Raw genomic sequence first — 21,116 nt, 5'->3', positions numbered from 1 at the left:
CAGTCCTGGTGAGGACCCAACACAGTGCCCACGGCTGGGGGGCCTTGGGAATGGGGTAACACGGACCCGCTGCTGCCAATACCCACTGAGATCCAACCCCGATCCCAGCACACCCCAAACTGCACGGAGGCACCTGCGGCACCAAGAGGAGCAGCCAAACCCCAGCAAAGGCTGCGAGGGGGCTGGTTGGCCCCTGCTGGAGGCAGGACACAACCGAGACCCCTCTGCAGGTCTCCTGGGACTTCTAACGCACATTCCAGACTCTTCCACTCCGTACCCACATGCTCTGAAACCCTGGTGTTTGGAGACACGTTAACCACAGAGAGCTCTCCATCCAGATCCAGAGCTCACCAGCTGGTGGTAACTGCACCCCGAGGCTAAACCCTCGTTAAAAACCCTGATGCTCTATAAATTTCACATTCCCCTCATGTACACACGCAGTTACCACTCAGGACACCAAGAAACACGAGGAAAACGAGGGTCACCCCACCTCCGGGCCTGGAAAGAGCAAGTTAATTTCCAAACAATGTTATTTTAAAACTTGCTAACTGCCTCCTGATTATGTTATCCAAGCCCTTAATTGGTGAGTAGCTTGGTCCTGCAGTCACTTCTACGTGTCACCTGCACGCTACATACAACAACCCGTAACAGCCCTGGAGGTGAGGCCAGGGCGTGTAGCACCAGCTGGAACAAATTTGTGGTTTGTGACCACAAGGGACCACGCTGGTGTGAAGATCTCATCCCATCTGAATCCTGGGGAGCCCCCGAGCATCTTCATCTCAGGCACTGCTGGGGGCCCTACCAAGACATCTCCTCTGGCGCACGACCCCTGCCCAAATGCAAGGCAACCCCTCCGGCCCAGAGAAATCCATCACAGGTATCCAAGCCATGAGAAAAAATAAGAAAACACTCAGTCCAGACGGTAAAGTCCCAAGGCGAGTTATCAGCAGGCAGCGAGACCACCTGAGTCAACCGATAACCACGGCGGCGAGGAGGGAGGGAACGAGATTCTTCTGGAAAAGAGCCGCACAATGTCCCTGCTGGCCCAGTGACCTCACCAGCTGAGCTGCTCGGCTCAGTTTCTCTTCCACTGGAATCTGCAACAGGTGACGCTTTTGTGTTTTTAATCTCCCCTCTTACCCATTTCCACCTTGTTCTTTTCCGAGCATGAGATCAGACTTGAAACAGCCATCGAGAGTGCTCAACATGGCTGAATCACCGCTCGGCTACTTCTTTAAGAGCTTCCTCTGCTCGATTGTTCAACACTCCACCCTCTTCCTCTCCAGCGCAGAGACTGCATTTTTGCTTTGTTATTATTTCATGGAAATAACGTTGGGGTAAAGCACATGAGAAAAAAAAAAAAAAAATCAAACCAGAAGGAAACTTCCGCCCTTTACAACGAGATAACAATGACTGAGCAGTTGAATAACTTGAAGGGCACAGAGAGCCGCAGGACTCAGATCACTCCTCTGCCTTCCTGGTTGTCTCCAGAAAGAGTTTTGAGCTAAAATAATCACTTCTGGCTGCTGTGGGCCCTCTCTGAAAGCTTCTTCCAAGCGCAACCAGCCCTGGTCCACCAGCCCTGGAAGCTGGGGGTGCGGTGGGCACGGCTCAGGACCCATCTCCCCGACTGCACTACAGCTCTACACTGATTCATAAACAGAGGAAGTACTTTAGCAAGCTGACTTTTCCCCCTTTTCAGTGCAAACCTAGTGATTAATTTAACTTATTCTTTTCCGTTGCAGACTATTTTGCTTCTCCGGGCGAGAGCATGACAACCCAGACGCAGCTCCTCCGACTTTAACAGGGAAAGGCTGGTGGAGCAGGGTTTGAAATTCAGCCCCCTTTCATGCCATCTGCTTTTAACTAGTGGAGCAAGGGAGGTCCTGGGAATAAAAGTCACATGGCACAGCAATCTAAAACGAGCCCTGCTCATTTGCAGGGATGCCAGTCAAAAACACAGTTCTCCAGCAGTCTAATTAGGAGCTACCACTAGGAGTCGGAACGATTTTTTTTTTGGAAAACCTTCTCATTTCGCCTGGGAAAATGCCTCAGTCGAAGGCGAGCGCCTTTTTGGAAAGCCACAGCTCGCCAGCACCGCGAAACCACACTTCAAACACCGCAGCCGCCAGCCACAATCCCCGGCCGGCCCTAAGGCAGACCTTGAAGAGCTACAGGTCTGTGCCAGTGCCACGCGTGGGACACGAAGCTTTGCCACCGCTCTTACAGCCCTGGCAGAGCCCGCTGCCCCTGCCAAGGTGGAAAGCAACTCCAAAGGCGGCTTCATTAGACCGCGAGCCCTCCAGCCGATCAAATGCTCGGTCCTCCGCGTTCAATTAAAGCTCTGTGTGCCCCCGACTGCCTGGCAAGGGGACAAGCAAGATAAGGCACCTGGGGCTTTACAAACTACCACTGTAAAATAATAAAGGCTGAGAAAGCTCCTCGTTTCACACCGGTGACTTCCTTTCCGCCGCAGAGCTGATAACCGAGGTTTGGAGTTATCAGAGTCGTCTTCAAGTAACCCGGCCAGCTCTCCGCCGCGACAAGCGCCGGGGCACTCGTCCACTCGAGGAGCGTCTCCCTCGTCTGCTATTTATTTCACTCCACTTTTTCTAATTGGATTTGTGGGGACAGCACAATGGGGCTTTATGGCCAAACTTTGTTAAGTGCCAGGCCGAGCGGAGATGTGGCCAGCAGCCAAAATGGTGCATTTCACGCAGGCGCCAAAGGGCAGTGCCAGCTTTTCTGCGTCTGGTATCTGTGCTCTTGGCTCCGCTTTGTTTAAGAAGCTTGGAAGCAGAACTCCTCGTAAAGAGAGATTCAGGCAAGTGAAAAGCGGGATTTTGCAAGCTGCTATCAGACACCTTGGAAAGTTGCATCTGGTCCGGTCTGCCAGCACCTCTCAAGCTGCCTCCGTCGCCCGCGAGATGCCACGGCATGGCACGAGGGCTGCACCACGCCGAGAGCACACCCTCAGCTTCCTGCAGGGATAACTCGCACCTACTCGCGAAGCCATCCTGGTGTCTGCAGCCGAGGGAGAGGCGGTTGTTCACAGCTAGCAATGAAGTTCTGTAGTTCTGTAAACTTAACTTTTTCTCTTAAAGAGAAACCCAAAAGAAAAAAAAAAAAGCCACACCAGCAACCCAAGCCTACTTTGGAGGCTTCTCCTCCAAATAGAGCTTGCACACATCAGATCTAATTAGATTCCATCACCATCTGCACATGAAATGTAAATCAGGAGTTGCAGAGACTTAAGAAAAAAAGGAAAGAATGACCACAAGGAAAAGGAGGGGTGTAAGGTTGGGGAGGGGGTGGAGGGTTGGGCATTCTGGGAAGCCATACATGATTAGTCACACAGCATTAATCTGCCTCCCTTAACAATAGCTGCCGAATTTCGACCGAATCCCAGCTGTCGCTCTTTGAATGAAAGAAAACAAGATTTAGAGCGTCAAGCGTTGGTAAGGGCTTCTGTGCAAAAAAAAGTGGCGTGCATTCATTAGTGGCTCACAAAAGGACCCAGCCTTTGTCCATTAAATTGCTCATGTGCCTGATTGATTTGCTGATTTATTTTCACCAAAGGGTTGGGGGGCTCAGCTTGGAGAAGGGGGCGGGAGGTGCCCGGCTACTGGGCAGAGTAACGGCACCCGGGCAGATTTGCAAAAAAGCAACACACATTGTCAAGGAACACTGCCATTCAACAGGTCGGGATTGGAAATGCCTTCGGGTTCCTCCGCCGAGAGCTTCCTATTGGGAAATTTGGGGTGGGTGGGAACGTCTCCCAGCCCGCTCTCAGCTCAGCCCGTGTTTAACAGGCAGAGGGGAAATCTGGCCGGAAAACAGAGCCTTGCCCATTCAGATTTCTTTTATGGAATACTTTTAAAAAGGGAGCTGCAGCCTTATTCATTTCTCTTGCTTATTGTTCCCTGGGAGCCTGGAGTGAATCGGCCATCGCTGCGGTGGGTCGGTTGGTCCTTCAAAGAGTCCCAACGCTTCTCACATCCGTTTCCCCACAATCAGCTTGGAGAAGGTTCCTGCCCGCGTGCCAGGACCCGTGGGGTAATGCCGGGCTGGAGGGTGCCACGACACCATGGGGCCACAGGAGAGCACGGCCCCGCTCTGCCACCTGCCCCATGGACACACGGACATCCATGGGGCAGCCCGAGCCATGCAACATCAACTTCTCTTCAACATTTTTGGAGATGTACTGGAAACCACGGCTACCAGGGTGCCGGGGAATGAAGGGCAAGGTTTTAGGGACTGGGGGGAGTAGCTGGGAGGCAGGCAGCCTCCCTCCCCTCCTGCCAGGCCCGCAAGCGCCGCGGGCTGGCCCTACCTCCTGCTCCATCAGCAGGGCAGCCCGCATAGGTTCACACCAGCCAAACATGGCCCTTTGCCCATGTTTTTTCCACCCAGCTAGGAACAAAGACCGATCCTGCCAAACTCGCGGCGACTCCTACACAAGCAGGTTATTCTTGCCACTCCAGGAAAGACAACGCATGCGGCCCTATTAAATCCAGGGCCTTCAAAGCAAAGTCAACACGCGTGGCAGCGCTTCGGTCGAGGGAGATGGAAAATCCTCGGGCTCCTCCAATACTTACTGGCACACCTCCGTCCCATTGAGCAAAGTCTCGCACTTGCCCCCGTTGAGGCAGGACTCGGCCGGCTGCGTGCATCGCACACCTGCGGGCAGAAGCACAGCGTTAGGCACAGCGCAGGCCCCGGCACCCCCCCTGGGGGTTTATATCCACACCAAGGGGTGATGGAGGGTCCGTGTGGTCCCAATATGGGAAAAGTTGGCCTAAAAACATCCTCGGGGGGTGCTGGTGGGGAGGCGCTGCCCTCAAAGCAGCGTTTCGGGCCCTGAGCGACCAACGCCATTTGGGAAAAACCATCCCGCCCGAGGGCCCGTGAGTTACCAGCAGCTCGGTCGCGAAATGAGTGGCTCCTCGCAACCCCGCTCTGAGTCAAGGTTTCATTGTCTGGCCCTCGGAGGCCGAGTTCTGCGCAGTTACCACAGCAACTCGCTGAGAAGTACCAGAATCGCTTCCGATTTCCACCCCGGGCTCGCTCTTCCCCTTCTCTGTCCCCGCCAGCTCCTCACGGGCCCCGACCCCACACGCTCCTGTGCAGCCCTCGCAGTTTCACCCCGAGCAAGCACAGCCTTGCAGCGAACCCAAATTCTCCCCGAGTGGCCCCAAACCCGAGGTGCTGCCAGCTCGGGGCCACCCCAAACCCTGGGGGCTCCCTCCCCAGCCCCCCCCCCCCCCCAGCCCCCCCCCCCCCCAGCCCTGCTTTAGGGATGCAGCAGGGAGCTGGGGGTGCACCCCACACCCCTACAAACTTCACCCCCGAGGGGACAGGCACCAGGATGGGGTCTCCAGCAGGACCTCCATCGAGGTATCCCCACTGATTGCGTTCCCCCAAAAGCTCCCGGCTCCCCCCCCCCACAGCTCCGGTGGGGTTTTGTACCGCTCCCCAGGGGCTCTGTAGGGCCCCCCCAAACCGTGTAGGGACGGGACAGGACGGGCTGTGCCCCCCCCCGTCCCACCCCGCTGCCACCCCTCGGGGCCAGCCGCCCCCCGACGGTCGCTCTGCACTTTTTTTTTTTTTTTTTTTTTTTTTTTTGCGGCCAAACACCCGGAGCCGACGCCGAGGGGAGGGGAAGGGGGAAAAAGTGGGGGGTGGGGGAGGCCCTGAGGGGCACCCGGCTGACTTTCAAGAAACAGGAAACCGAGAGAAAGAAAAAAAAAAAAATTGCAAAACGGTCAAAAAACTCTCGCGGAACAAACAGGCTGAGCACACCTCTGCGGAGCCCAGCCCCGTCCCGAGCTCTTGGTTCCCCCCCCCACCCCCCCGGCAGCACCGAGCTCCGGCTCCCCGCGACGGCTCCGGGCTCCGCTGCCCCCCGACCCCGAGCTCCGGCTCCCCCCGACGGCTCCGGGCTCCGAGCTCCGAGCTCCGGCTCCCCCCAGCCCCGAGCTCCGTCCCCGTCCCCCCCCCAGCTCCGCCGAGCTCCGGCTCCCCCCGACGGCCCCGCTCCTCGCGGCGCCCCCTGCCCCGAGCTCCGCTCCCCCCCCCCGCGACGGCCCCGAGCTCCGCTCCCTCCTCCGGGACCCCCCCCCCCCAGCACGGTTCCGTTCACCCCCGCTTCCCCCGACGGCTCTGAGCCTCGCTGCCCCCCTCGGATGCCCTCACCCCGGGGGGGGGGGGGATTCATGGGGCGACCTTCCTCCCCCCGGCCCTCACCTCGCGTCGGGGCGGGCAGCAGGGCCAGCAGGAGCCCGGTGGCCAGGAGCCGCTTCATCCCTCTCCGCTCCCACCGCTCACAGCCGCATAGATCCGACGGGGTGGGGGGTGGGTGGGTGGGGGTCTGAGGGACACCGACCGGGCTGAACCGGGCCGAAACGAGCCGAACCGAGCCGGGCCGGTTGCTCCAAGGAGCCTCAGACACACAGCGCGCCCCAGCGCCCAGCAAAACCTCTCCGAGCTCCGGCGCCTCCCGCGGCTGCTCAGCCCCCGGCGGGCCGGGCCGGGCCGGGCGGAGGGCGGAGAAGGAGGGGGGGGGGGGCGGGACGGGACGGTGTGGGGCGGGCCGGGCTCGGCACGGCTCGGCTCGGCCGCCTGGGGATGGTGGGGGGGGGGACGGTAAGGGCCGCCCCTCCCCGCTCGGCCCCTCGAGGGGTGTGGGGGGCACGGAGCTGGGAGGGGGCTGTGCGGAGATTGGGGTGCTGGGGGGGGGGGTTGGGGTTGTTTGGGGTATCCCTGTGCTGTCCCCACACCTCGTGGAGCACCCCCCCGGGCAGCCTCTCTGTGTGCCCCCCTCCCATGCAGCCCCCTCCCGGGTCTTTAAACAACCTCCGGACACCCCTATGCAGCCCCCCCATCCCAATGCAGCTCCTCACCCCCATACAGCCCCCTCCATACAGCCCCCTCCATGCAGCCCCCTCCATGCAGCCCCCTCCCAGCACTAGTGCAGCCCCCCCCCACAGCCCCTTAAACAACCTCTGGACACCCCTATGCAGCCCCCATCCCAATGCAGCCCCTCACCCCCATTCAGCCCTCCTCATGCAGCCCCCCACAGGCCCTTTAACAACCTCCAGACCCCCCCGGTCACCCCCAGTTGCAGCCCCCCAGGGCTCGCAGCCCCCGCTCAGAGCCCACAGGAGGCCCCAGGCTGTGCCCCCCCGGCTGCACGGGGCTCGGGCTGAGCGTCCCCCAGGGGTCTCAGGCCCAGGGGAGCAGGGTGAGGGGGGGATCCCTGCTCCGACCCTACACAGGTGGGTGCAGGTCCAAGGGGACGTTTCCCACCCGCGCCCCCCCGACCCACACGCAGCTACCCATGGACTGGGGCAATTTTGTTGGTTAGGCCACCAATTAATGAACTGGCAGCCACGTGGGCCACACCAACAAATAAATTAGAGGCAGCAGAGAAGCCAAACCTGCGAGACAGCCCCACAAATCCCCCACGTGTGCAGGCTTCCTGCGCCCTCAACCCGGTGCCCCCCCCATGTCCCCCCTATTGCTCCGCCGGGCTTGAGCCCTGCATGCGGAGCTGCCCCGGAGCCTGTGGGATGGGAGCGTGGGGGTGTCCCAACCAAAACCCGGCCACGTCCTGGGCTTGGGGACAGCAGCGGGTGCTGCCACCACCCCCATGGAGTGGCTGCAGGGCCTGCTCCCCCCCCGCAGGGTCACCCCCTGCAGCGCACGCGGTTCCCACCGCGCCCCGGCACTTCCAGCAAATTGAAACCAGGCCGCGAGCTCGGCAACCAAAACGCAGGCCCCAGCACTTAAATCTCCCATTTTCATGTGTCGTCCTGCGGGGGAGGCTCGGGGGGGGGCTCAGCGCTTGCACCCACCTCCAGGAACGGCCTGTGGGGTGGGGGGTGCCAACGTGTGCCGTGTCCTTGTGGGGTTTGGGGTCCCCCTCTCCACAGCACCGCTCCCCACACTGTGGCATTCACTGGGTGGGTAAACACTGGGAGCAGAAATAATTCGGGAGTATTAAATCCCACGGGGATCCAGGTGCCTAAATCCCGTTCTGGCCCTGCTCTCCTCGGCCTCATACCCGAGCTGTGGCTGTGGGAGGCCATGGGGCGGCTCTTTTACAGCCCTAAAAGCTGCAGGGCCGTGCGGGGCTGCCTGCCCTGAGGCTCCAGGCATGGGAAAGAGGAAGAAGTGCGAGGGTCGGCAGCGGGTTAATGAGGGGGGGGGGGACACCCTCAGCTGTGCCTCTCCTCGTGGGGCAGCGCTCCGCCAGCCCCCGGGCTCATCCCGTCCCATGCCAGGCCTGGTGTTATCCCACCGCTTCCTGTTGTAAATTATTTCCAGAGCAAGTGTGAAACAATTAAACAAACCGAAGGGCAGAGTCTGCTCATTAGATCAAAGCCGCGAGCCCTGCAGCGTTCCTCGCGCTGCTCTTTCCCCTCCTTTCCCTGCCTTTTGCTTGAGATCGGGCTGGGCGCTGCTGGGCCCTGCTCCGGGCAGGGGGAGCACGGGGCCACCTGGGGTTTTGGGTGACACCGGGAGCTCGAGCCACCGTGTGAAATGTGAAATCACCCCCAGGACCGTGCCCTGTGCTTTATTCCACTGCTGCAGCAGCACGGGCAAGGCCAGGCTGTTGTGGTGTCCCAAGAGCAAACAGCAAAATGATGTGAGGAGGTTGGCTTCGTGCCCAACTTTATGGTCCTTCTCTACCCCTGGTAGGGCTGTGGGTGTCCCCCCATCTCATCCTATCTCAAGGCAGGAGCAGGATGGCAGTGGCTGGGCACAGGATGCATCCTGCACCCCGACCAAGCGACGTCCCCGTGCCACCAGGAGCGTGCCACCGCCTCCAGCCCCACACGGCCGAAAGGCAGCTTGAGGTTGCCACCACCCTGGCTTCTTTGGTGTTGGATATCTCCGTCCCATTCCCCTCCATCTCACCCCTTTTTGTCTCCCCGCTCGGGATCCGGGAGCATCTCTGCTCTGGAAATCGTGGCTGCACCTTGCCCGGGCTTGTTCCCCGCGTGCACAAAGCACCACGCGCTCGGCTTGGCTGCACTCGGGTGCTTCCTTCCCAAAATTCACCCCCCCCCGCCAACCCTGCTGGGCCATCGTGGCCGTGTCTGAGAGCACAGGGCCACCGAGGTCCCCGCCGTGTCCCACTCTGGGACAGCGGGGTGGTGACACCGCAGCGTGGTGGGGACACCCATCCAGGCACCAGACGGCTCAAGAGCAGGGCAAGATTTATCCCAGACAACCACAAACTTGTGGCCAAACCCCATCCCCTGCTTCCCCCTGCGGTGGGGAGGGTCTGCTGGGGGCCAGGCTGCGAGGAAATGCGAATATCCCCGTGCGTGCAGCCACACGGCCAGGCTGCTTGGCTCCCCGAATGCAAAAGGTCAAATATATATTATTTACTGCCTTCACCCCGAGTGCCGGGGCAGACTTTGCCCTGGAGGAGACCAAGATTCCTCTGCGGCTTCTCCATGGATGGGGACACGAGTGCTGACACCTCCCGGTGCCCCGCTGCCACCCAGCACAGCCCCACGGCGTGTCCCAGTCCTCCTCGAGCTCCCTCCTTCCACACACGTCTTCCACAGGCTCCTACCAGCAAAAGAAAAACCAAAGAGGAAGACGAAAGCCAGCCTAGGCATAAATCTTTTTGCAGTAAGAGGTGACTGTGACATAAATCCAAGGAAAGTTTTTTTTCACTTTGAGTGGTCTTTAGGGGTTAAATGCAGTGGGATTTTAGGTACTTTTAAAAATAGTGTTCATAAAAGGCTTGAAAAGAAACCTTGGCACGCGGCCATGTGATTAGTGATTTAAAAACATAAAACCTCCACACATGTTTAAAAGTTTTAATAAGTCAAAATTAAATGAGTGAAACTCTGGGAATATTTTTTTGTTACTGCAAGCTAAGAAAATTATGTCCGTTAAGCAAAACTTAATACAAATATAAACAGGTAATGCACATCTGTAAATTATTTTCATGTCTCCAGGGGCTGGAAAAAAACCTAAGTGAGACCAGCATTCTTATATATATTTTGCCTTGACAGCTCAGGAAAAAATTTGCCAAAAACCAGAGTTAGAGCACTGGGCTGGCGTGGGAAAGTTGGTTTAGTGAGAAATTTGCCCTAGGCTATTTAAATAAAAACAGGCGTTTTTTAATGGCAAATGCCTGTTAAATACAAGCAACACGCTTCCAATCGCCCGAGTAGCTGGTGTGCCTATTCCTTCATGACACTTTCATCTCTTTATCATCGCAATCAATATTTTGCTCTTATGCACGCAGCGCAATAAAAAGAAGACCGATAAGGCAGACAGCAGACTGGATCTTGCCTGCCCTCCCCGGCGTGCTTAGCTTGGCACTCCTCTGCCAGCTGAGCTGGGGAACGGCAGGCAGCACGGAGGGCTAGCCCTCCTCGTGATGCTACACGCACACGCACACTTGCTCATGCTCAAAAAAAAAAAAGAAAAAAAAAAAAAGGCAATTTTAGTAATTAAGCATGAATCAAAGTGGGTAGATCATCCTGGAAAGCCTAAGCAGATAAAAATACCACCGGTGGTGGAGCCTGTGATGTAAAACGGAGCCAAAGCTGCCCCGTAATGGGATTACGCTGCGATTCCCAGGGGCTCCAGAGAAATGAGGATGGATTTGCAAGAATGGGATAAATCCCAACTCTTTTTTTTTTTTTTTTCTCCTTAAATAGCCCAGTGGAGGACTTTGAATGGGCAGCGTTCCTCCAGCCTGTGCTGCTGGCGGCGGTGCCGGCACAGCCCGCGGCAGCACGTGCCCGCCGAGGACAACGTTCAGGGCTATCGGTCCTGCCAGCCCCAGAGCCCCGCGGTGGCACGTGGCACACGGGGTGGCAGGGGACGGGAGGGGACAGCGGGGACAGCGAGCTCGTCCTGCTACGGCCCTGCCCCGGCACAGCGGGTGCACCCGGGCTTGGTCCCCATGGGGTTTTCCTCCTCGCGGGCTGCTGAAACTGGTTGGATTTGCAGGGTTGCTCCTGGCCATTATTTCTCGGTGTGTAAAGCGAGCTTAGGAACAATCACCCGCGGGATTAGCGACGGGCGGCGGGGCGTCCCAGGGGAGCAGATTTCCCTGCACGGCTTGTACCTGGGTGAAAGGTGCTGCCGCGCTATTGCGCTATAAAATCCGTGTCAGGTTCAAAACGAAATGCCTTTATGGGCCAGGAGGGGAGAGCAGGTGTTATGCAGGCGCCTCTCAGCCCATACCTGGCCTCTCTGTCCCCTGCGCTGCTCTTATCCGCCTCCATAAAACAACTGAAACATTCTCTGTTGTGTAAACAGAGGTGGATCGGGAGAGGGTTTATGGAGCTGCGGGTGACGGAGTGTGCCCGGCGCGGCCGTGCGGGTGCCACGGTGCGGGCGCTCCTCCATCCCTCCGACTTTTGCTTTTCATCTTGGCAAAGAAATCGCTCGTGTGCGTAAAGGGGCCAGGATCAGGCCTCCTGCGATATTTACATTTAATAATTGAAAACCATTGCTCGCAGCAGTGAAAACCCAAGCGTGATTCTCCGCGCAAGCCCAGGCACGAACCCGACGCTGTGTTTCTGGACCGCCGAGCGGTGCCAGGCACCTCTGAGTTACGCTGGCATCACCGCAGTTTCGCTCGGCTCCACGGGGCTGCGACTCACACGCCTCCTCTCCTGGGGCAAGGGCTCAAGGAAGACATCATGCTGTGTGGACACTTGCTCCCTGTGGGTTTTTGAGTATATTTTTTGGGAGACATTGCTCCCAGGGACCTAGGAATGGGGGTGGCTCCTGGGGTCCCGGGATGGCACTGATGTTACAGGTAGTTTCAGGGGCAGCTCGGTGCCAGCTCTGTTCTCACAGCAAAGGCATTTGAGAATCGGGAGCTTGTGCAATGTGCTGAAGCCAGCGAAAATTCTTAAGTGATTAAAAAAAAGGAGGGTAAAAAAGTGTAGTGCCCTTCCCGCTCGCTCCATTACCTAGTGCTCCCACCACCCCCTCCGTCCTTTCACGTGGAAAAGGAGCATTTTGAGATGTTTCACTTGGCAGAGCGGCTGTAACGCAGGTTTTCACCCCAAAAAAAACACACCTGGAAAAGACTGTGCCTCTCCTGTGCTGCTGTGGGGTCGGTGTGGCTGCCTCCTGCTACGGGCACCCGGCACGGCTGCGCGCTCCGCGGCCGGGCGCATGTGCTGGGCTGCCGTCGCGCAACGCTTCCCACCCAGCTCTGACCTTGGTGCCTCCGAGCAAAAACACCTCCTGGAGAGGGGCCAAGCACAATAGCCGGTTCCTTCTACTCCCTTCCTTCCCAGGCAGCCACATTATCACAGGGCTCGGCCGCGAATCAAAGCCAGGCACACGGGGATGGGAACCGTGAGGAATCAGCCCAAAGTTGCCGTTTCCTCTCCGAGGGGCTGGGTGGCAGCAGGGGGGGGGCTCTTGGGAGCCTCCTGCAGGGAAGGAGAGACCCCCAAACCCCACTTGGGTGCACCCAGGAGCCCCAGGAAAACCCCCTTGTGCCCATCACACCTGAGCCTGGTGCCCCCTGTGCCCCCTGTGCCCCCCTGATCCACGTTCCCGGTTCCACAGCAGCTCCCAGCTCCCTGTGCTCAGAGGTTCTGCCATGCTGTAAGGTTTTGTGGTGCTGCGGCCGGAGCCAAAGGGTTTGGAGCAGTCCCAGAGCCCATTCCCTGACCTCTGTCCATGGGCAGCAGTAGATAAGCGATGTATTTCCTGGAAAATCATTGTGGGTTTGCTATAGAATTCGGCCGAAAAAATAAATAAACCAGGAAAAATCCCTGGGGTGCCTCAACCCTTTGGGGGGACCCCTCTCTGGGATGGATCCTCGCGTGGCCCTGGCTGGGTGGGGGAAGCATCCCAGTGCCTCCCACTGCCAACCCCCCCTCTCCCAAGCTTTTTTGGGGCCATTTTGCTCACTCAGCAGCCCAGGGGTGACTGCGGCTTTGGGGCTGGATGGAGTCATCTCCTTCTCGTGCCCGCAGAGGAAAGCACCCCAGACACCGCTGTTTGCCCTCGCTGCTTCCTTGTGCACCTCCCTGCTGCCCGCTGCCACCACCCCGTGCTCTCTGCGGACCAGGGGCTCATGTCCCCACATCCAGGGACGGTCCCCACTGCGTCGGGTGCGGGGCAAGTGGCACGGGTCCCGCCGTGTGCTGCAGCTCCCCAGCGGATGCAGGTCCCCGGCACCGCGTTCCCGGCACGGGCCGGCACAGGCAGCGGTGGGAACCACTGGCACCGAGGTGTGAAACCTCCCCTGCGCTCGTGAGCTGCCACTTCAAAGCCCGGGTGACTTTTCAGATGCAGCTGCTCTTCCCGGGGCAGTGACTCAGGGCCGGCAGGAAACGCCTGCAGGGGACGGGGACCTTGGTGGGGCGCTGCTGCCGGGTGCCCCACGGCTGCGGTGTCCTCAGCAGCACAAAGCCAGGCCGGGCTCCTCGCTGTGCCTGGACTTTGGAGCGCATGAGCCATGCCCACGTGCTGCCCAAAGGAGCAGGGTGCTGGCTCCCTGGTTGTGCCGAGCTGTGCGCACGTGTGCCCGGCTGGCAGCGGCACCGTGGTCCCCCCGAGCTCCCCAACACGAAGGGAAACGCCGTGGGTGGCTTGGTTGGGAGCACGGGCGCACGGGGGAAAGTGTCCCTGCCTTCCTGCTCCGTGAAAATGCCTCCTCTCCCATGAACGTCCAGCAGCAAAACTCTACATCAAAGCCCGCCTGATGGCAACGAGTAAACAGGAAGGGAGAGAAAGACAAACACGGCGACTTGCAACTGTTGGGGGAGAAAAACAACTCGCTCTCCAGGCGGGAGAAGGTTTGCTGCAACCCCGGGGGGAAACGTGGCAAATGAGCCAAATGAGCCAAATGAGCCAAACGAGCCAAAAGGGCCGGGGAGTGCCTGCTCCAAATGCTGCTGCGGGGAGGCTGAGCCCCACCGCCGGGGTTAGGGGGGTCAGGGATGCTGCTGTGGTTCCTGCTGCCCAGATGTGCTGGCACATTGTGCCCAGCAAAGTGGTTTTAGGAAACCTGGAGGAGATAGGGCAACGCAGGATGGAGACTGGGCTTGGTTTTTGCTGCAGCAGTGGAGAACATCACGGCTGTGCCCTCGCCTGCCTCCAGCCCGGTGCCTTGCAGGAGGCCAATTCCCAGGGCAGGGGTGCGCCAGGGTCTGGTTAATAGGATTAGGGGCCTCCTCGCCTGGTCATCCCATCCTAATCCCGCTGGGAGGGGAAAAGTCAGGCTGGGACAAAAGGCAGCAGCCAGCCGTATCTGGCCGTGGCCCGCTGACCCCTGCGCAGGCAGCAGGGACGGGGCAGCGGCCACAGACCCTCGCTGCCACCACGCGGGTGGTCACAGCCACCACCGGGTCCCTTCGTGTGCTGCAGCATCGGGGCCCCCAGCCTGCAGGACGCCGGGCACGGGAGCGAGTCGCTGGCACGGCTCCGCTGGGCGTCAGCAGGACGAGCCGATTCAGCGCCTCGGAGCAGCTGCTGTCCGGCAAAGTTCCTGTTTTTCAGTGAAATCTCCAGCTCCGTGCCTGGAAAAAAAAAAAAAAAAAAAACACAACAAGCGAGAGTGGAGCAGGTGCCTGGCCCTGTTCGGGGTGGCTGCGAGGGCTTGGCCTTGGTTCGCTGTCGAAAACATGAACGCCGGAGCTGGGCCAGTCCGTACGCACAGCCCGACAAAAGCTCCAAAAACTGCTCCCCCCACTAAAACAAAGCGAAAGAAAACAAAGCGAAAACTGAAATTAAGGGGTTGGGAGGGAGTCAAAACCTCCTGCCTTAGAGCACGAGCCAAACACAAAAGCTGGGAAAATTAAAACGCAGCTTTCCCTGGGCAGGGATTATCCCCCGTCTGCTCGCTGCCCCCCCAGAAGCTGCCCATCGCCCCAGCTCCTGCACCCCTCCCGGGGTCCCAGCACACCACGCCGTCCCCATCCCCCAAAATTACAGCTGGATGGCTCCGGGCTGTCCCTGCAGCAGGGTTTTCAGCACAAAGGGGGGGTTATGAACACGTCTTTTTGCACGGGGCACGGTGCAGGAGCAAAGCCTGGTGCCTGGGGAAGGGGCGCACGGTCAGCCAGCACTGGAAACCCTGGGGGCACCTCCTAAAAAATGGCTTTCAGCAATACGAACGTGGAGGAACAGGACCGTGGGGGGGAGCAGCAGGATCGTGCCCCTCGCCTGGGGGGCCAGGCGCTGGGGGAGCGGCGCCCGAACCCACAAGGGCTTGGCTCGAACTTGGCGCGGCTTCGGTTTGCTGAGCGGGATGTTTTCGAATCTGCACCGAAGGGAGGAGGTTTGCCAACGGAAATATGTAACTGACTGTAAATAATGGCTTTTATCTGCGGAGGTGCCCGTGAAATGAAGAAGCGCCCAGGCAGTGGTGGGGCAGACGGAGCGGAGCGGCGCAGGTGACAGCGCAGGGGTTGGGTTACCGGCTCCCCCCCGTCACCGCCGGAGCCCCCTGATGGCTTGTGACAGGTTCATAAGCTGAGAAATGCGATGCCCTGCAAGGTTCAGTAAATATTAGGGCTACTCCTCCCTCTTTCTGGTGCAGGTTTAATTGCTGGGATAATTCAAAAGAGCACAAGGGGAAAAAAAAAACAAGAAGAAGAAGAAAAAAACATCTGGGAAAATAGGACCTGTTAAATAGAATCCATTAATAACAAAATAATTGTTCCTCTGCATGTGATTCAGACAGCTGCCTAATTGTTAATTACCTCGATATGAGAAGAACAGGTAATTACGAGGCTGCAGCATGAGGAGCTTTTTTGCTGCCTGGTTTTCTTTCAGCGGGTGCCGGCGCTGGAGCGTGCCCCAGCAGGTCACCCCGGGACTCGGGGGAGAGCCGTGCCCCGGGGGGATCCTGCGGTGGGTGCAGGGGGGGCTCCGGGTCCCAGCCCCATCCCGGGGCTCTTGCTGCTCCTGGACCCAGAGCCCAGAGCCCAGCGGTGTCCCCGGAGCCTTTGGGGCCAGGAACCGCTGCTGGGTTCCCTTCCCTGGAAGAGGGAGGGTGGAAACGCAGACAGGCACCGCTGGAGGTGAGATAACATCTGTGCAGCTCGTGCCACCGCTGCTAATGATTTGCCATGGCCAATTTTGTGCAACCATCTCCAATTTTGTGCAACCATCACCTCTGGCTTCCTCCAAAGATGAGCTCTGGTGGCGAAATGGCCAAGCGAGGGAGCGGGGATGGAGAGAGCTGCCCGAGAGAGGTGGCCCCAGGGCCTGAGTCCAGTGGATCCGTGGATTCGGATCCTTCAGTGCAGTGCCTTGCACAGAGGATGTGCACAATTTGGGGGCCCGATCCAGAGGCAGTAGATCCGATGCTGTTTCCCACGTGCTCAGGGTCATCCGTCAGCAGAGATCTCCGCAGGATGCAGGGCTGATATCAGCCCCGGGGAAGGCGACACGTTTTCCCTTAAGCAGCGTGGTCAGCGAGTGCTGGAGAACACGAGCTGTGTTCTGGGGGCTCTGGGCTTGTCCCCGGCTCTGCTGTAGCCTCTGAGATGGGGAGAAGTATTTTTGGGGAGGACTTCACACCTTCATGCCTTGCTTTAGATAAGGCCGTGCTCGAGGCATGTCCCCTGTGCGCCAGTGCTCCTATCCACGGCCCTTCCCATCACCCTGAGACAGCTCCGCTCCCCTGCTTGCATTTCCTTGCAGCAGCAGCAATGTGCAAGCAAAAAGCTCAGAGCCAGGGGCAGGACGTGCCCGGCCTCGAGGCGCTGGCCCTGGGCACGTCCTGCTGCCAGCAAAGCGCTGGGAGAGAGGGAGGGAGAGATGCTCTCCTCATCCCCAGCTTCCTGCAGGCAAAAATAGCAGCGTAGGAAGCCCTGCGCTGCGGCCCCGGGTTCCTGTGCATCTGGTGTATTTATATCCTGAACGGCCCCGCAACGCTCTGCCCTTCTGGCTCTCACCTGGGCTTGGGGGAGGAAATCTCACCTCCCTCCCATGCCTTCAGCTCACGTCTGGCACACCTCGGGCTTCCCGCGGGCTCTGAGTCAGGGAGGTCCCAGCGGGGAGCCCTACGTGACCGCGTCCCCCCCGCGCGGCCGCAGCTGGGTCCCCAGCACCCCGATGGCGCAGCAAGGTGTGGATGCAGCCAGGGCGAATTCTCCAGGACAGAGATGAGCAAGGATCTTGCCAGAATCAAAGCCAGCACCCCCAGGCTGTTCTCCGAGCCCCCCAGGGCCACGGTGGCCGTCCCCATGGCTGGGTGATGCCCGGCAGCTCCGCTCCGCTGCCCACGAGCCGCGCGGTGCTGGTGAGGGCAGGGCTGGCACAAATCACCTCCCACAGCGGTGACAGGAGTTTATTTTTCTAAGCAAGCAGCCAAAGAGGCTAAATATATATTTTCCATTCAGATCCCTAAAGCAGTGATAGCCCGGAGCCTAAAAATAAATCCCTTTCGATTGTGCCTGCTCCAGATTTAGATGGCTGCTGGACCGAGCCCTTGTTCGGCTCCGTCCCACATGGGGACCTCTCTTTGTGCTCCCGGCCTTGCCGGGATAAGTGGGACAAGCTGGCCCCATATCCCCTGCACCATTCCCAGCCCCAAAGTGCAGTGAGGAGTGGGAGAAAGGCCACGTGTGATCATCCCCCGTTGTGAGCCTTGTTTGTTGGAGGAGCTCACATTTTCCGTGCCTTTCCCTAGCCCAGGGCACTGCTGCCACAGCTCCAGAAGCTCCCAGCCCTGATTTTGGCCCCCAGGGTCCAGCCCTGAGGGTTTTGCCCATGCCCACCCTGGTCCGAACGCTGCTGCTGCTCCTCCTGATGGGTTCCCAGCTCGGGGCCGAGCCGTGGTGCCCGGGCTGGGAGCCCTGCAGCAGCCCCAGCCAAACCTCATCCCTCCCGCTGCTGCTGAAGCCGTAACCGCCGTTACGTCCCAGCGAAATAACTCATCCGAAAGAAACAGGGAAAAAAAAAAAAAACACCCGAAACCCTGTAAAACTGAGATCGTAGTCCTCCCGGGATGCAACATCTGAAATATTCCCACAACCTTTGCATAATGCATTGCTCATGTCAGACCTCGGGAGACAGAAATTAATAGCTAACAGCAAGCAGGCATGGCACACACGTGGGTTTCCTGCGCTCCGCGCTCCCAGGGGCCGCGCTCTCCGGGGATCCTTTTCCTTTACATTCAGCTCCAATCCTTCTCCTTTAAAAACACGAGAAGAAAAAGCCCGTGGAGAAGTAACAGAGCGTTTGTGCCAAACAGGAAATATTCAATAAATGTTTATGCTCCGGCACAATGGTGGGGTTTCGAAAGTTTTCTATGTATAGGTTTTAAGGTTGCAGGCACGGCGGGGGCGGCTTCCCCCCAACCTCCAGCCCTTGGACGAGCAGGAGCTGAGCTCGGGCTCTGCCTGCAGCAGCTCCCAGCTGATGAGGATGGGATCTGATGGTGCCACCTCCCCGTTGGCACCCACAGGGCGAGGGGCAGGAGCTGCAAACTGTGCCATCAGCAGGGACAGTGCCCGCGCCGGGCTCTGCGGGGCTGCCCCGTGCCTCGGTTTCCCCAGCGAGCTCCACCACTAGGGTCACCCTGCAGAAACGGGGCTGTGCTGAGCAGCCCCTCTCGCAGATTCGCTCCTTTCCCTGTCCCGTCAGCTTTTCCCAACCCTTCCCCCATGAAAATGTGCAAAAAAAAAAGTATAATAATAATAATAAAAAAAAAAATAGCTCCATCTGGATGCTGTTTCCACCCAGGCGCAGGCCCCGGGGCCGGGAGCCAAGAGCGCAGCGCCTGTGAAAGCAGACGTGGGAGCCGGGGAGGATGTGACGGGGAAGCTGTGAGAAAAGCCTGAGGTCGGCAAACCTTCGGCCTCGCCGTGGGATCCTGCTCTGCCTCGCGGGACACGGCTCAGCACCCGCAGGCGCGGGGCGACGCCAGCCCCCAGCCCGCGGGACGGTGGCGCTCAGGGCTGGGGGACAGCAAGGAGAGGGGCAGGGCGATGCAGGGAGAAGGGACAGATCCTGACCGTCGGCTCCGTGCTGAGCAAGGAGAGATTTCCCTCCCGGGGAGCATCTCACGGGGCCGTGGCTTTGGGGACGCCGCGCGGCTCCTCCGGCAAAACCACGGCGTGCTCCCCAGCGCCGGCCGCGGGAGGGGACGGGCTGGCTTCCTGCTTCCCAGACTTCCCATGCCAGCACGTGTTATTTATGACCCTCAGGTTTTCAAATTAAACATAAATTATGGGAGGCCGGGGGTGAGCGGGGTCCTGCCGCGCGCTCAGGCACCGCTGGCTGCAGGGGCTGGGACGGGCGAGCCCGGTGCGGGAGGAGTTAAAGCTGCCTGGCGTGGGGAAGCCACCTCCATCCTCCAAAATACAATCGACCAGGAAATAAACAGGAGCTTGTGTTTGTTTCAGTTCACAAGTGAAAAATAAAAGGATTTCCTCCGGGTCCGGAGAGCCCGGGGTCCCGCAGCCCGGCCGCTGAGCCGCCCGCCGCCCCGCGCCCATTGTTCGCCCCGGCTTTGTGCCTCGGGGGGGACATTGTTCCCCCACGTCCCCTCTGATAAAGGGGCTGGAAACAGCTCCCTGGCCGTGGGGACAGCAAGATGGGGCTGCCCATGGGTTTGAACCACAGACCCAAAGGCAGCGAGGGGGTCGTGTCCTGTCCTTGCGCCCCAGGACGTCTGTGGGTCTGTCCCCACCTGAGTGGGGCTGCGCCCACGGGGACGGGGCGAGCGAAGGTGGCACGACAGGGCTTCGAACTCCCTCCCAAGCACGTTTCTTCCTTCCCTTTTTTATCAGCTGGATCTCGCTGCAGCACTAAAACCTCACGTTTCCCACTGTTTCGTGGTGTTTGATGACTGCAGTGTCACAGCAACCGGACCGGATGAGTGGAAGGAAAATAAAGGCTGGGAAAACAACCCGCTGGGGGGACTGGTCGGGAGTCCCGAGTGCTGAGAGCCGCGTGGCTGCTGCCTGGCACAGACCCCTCGCGGGTGCTGAGCTCCTGGAAAGCCACGGGAGTCGAGGGGAAACCTGAAGGTGCCGGCCAGCCCTTGGTCCGACCTCCTCTGAGCCTTGTACAAGTCCCTCGGGACTGGCACAGGAGGTTTGGGGTCACCGTGCCGCGGGGGAGCGAAAACCCCATCTGCTCCGCACAACGGGGCACTGCTGGCAGCTGGACCGGCCCAAACCCACTGCTTCTCCTCCTGGTTTTGTGTTGGGGTGTTAAATCAGCACCAAAACCCCCAACCCGGTGCTGGGGGAGCTCCCACAGGACAGGGCAGGAGCGCTGCAGCCCCGTGCCCCATGGGGCTCGGCGCACCGACAGCGGCGCGCAGAAGCGAGGGCAGTGAAGTGTCTCAGGCAGAGTAAATATAGTTCATAACTTTTTTTTTTTTTTTTTTCTCAGGCCTATTTGTACTCTTGCCTTTGTTTTGCTTTTTTTTTTTTTTTTTGGGCCGTGTTTTTTTAAGCAGCGCTCGATGGCAACCTCCCAGCCACACGTTGGGGCTGCTGAAAGCGCCTCGCTCTGCTGCGGCCGGGGCAGCGGCTTCCATTGATGGCTCCAATCACCGGGCAGCCTCCGGCTTGGAAAAAGGCAACAATGCTACAACACTCAGAGGTTTTCCAGGGCAAAACTTGCCAAAACAAAGATAAAAAAAAAAAAAAAAAAAAGGATTTTTTTTTCTTTTGGTCTTTGACAACCATAAGCTAAAACCTCTCTGGGTCGGCTCAGCACCCCGGCTCCGTGGCCGAGCTGGGCAGTGCCAGCAGCAGGTTGTGACGGGCCCCTCAGGCTGCAGCTCGCTGAAACAAGTGGCCAAAGCCAGGACAGGGGTAGCCAGTGCTCAGCTGGCATTTCGAGAGGGCTGTGCTTCACACCCAATTGTCGTGTTGGAGCTGAGAGGGCAATAACTCCTTGGTCTCTCCGGTGTTTAGGATGCGGACGGCTGTTTCTCCCTTGAGTTGACTCCCTCTCGGGGATTTTTCCCTCCCTGCAGCATCCTTGGGGGTGTTTGTTGATTTTCCTTCTCAGCAAGGTTAAAAATCAAAAGGTGAGATTGATTCCTGCAGGGCCAGCAAGGGGACACGCGGCCCCTCCGGGCACTGCCCCCACACCTCCCACTGCCCCTCCCTTGGGGACTTGTTCTGGGGGTG

General features: G+C 59.1%; 1 protein-coding gene across 2 annotated transcripts in view; it reads right to left on the bottom strand.

The window, feature by feature from the left end:
- Positions 1 to 6,539, bottom strand: part of NOTCH1 (notch receptor 1) — a 40,742-nt gene extending 34,203 nt beyond the window's left edge. For both annotated transcript variants that reach the window (XM_038164890.2, XM_072025427.1), the window contains exons 1-2: positions 6,247 to 6,539; positions 4,599 to 4,680 (exon numbers count right to left, since the gene is read on the bottom strand). In XM_038164890.2, the coding sequence (XP_038020818.1) occupies positions 4,599 to 4,680; positions 6,247 to 6,304 (140 nt within the window). In that variant the 5' untranslated portion in view covers positions 6,305 to 6,539. The remainder of the gene's footprint in view (positions 1 to 4,598; positions 4,681 to 6,246) is intronic.
- Positions 6,540 to 21,116: the final 14,577 nt, after the last annotated feature.

This window comes from Anas platyrhynchos, chromosome 18, assembly GCF_047663525.1.
Source record: "Anas platyrhynchos isolate ZD024472 breed Pekin duck chromosome 18, IASCAAS_PekinDuck_T2T, whole genome shotgun sequence".
Classification (NCBI taxonomy): Eukaryota; Metazoa; Chordata; class Aves; order Anseriformes; family Anatidae; genus Anas; species Anas platyrhynchos.
The sequence above is the reverse complement of the archived record's forward strand: the minus strand, read 5'-3'. Positions and strand labels throughout refer to the sequence as shown.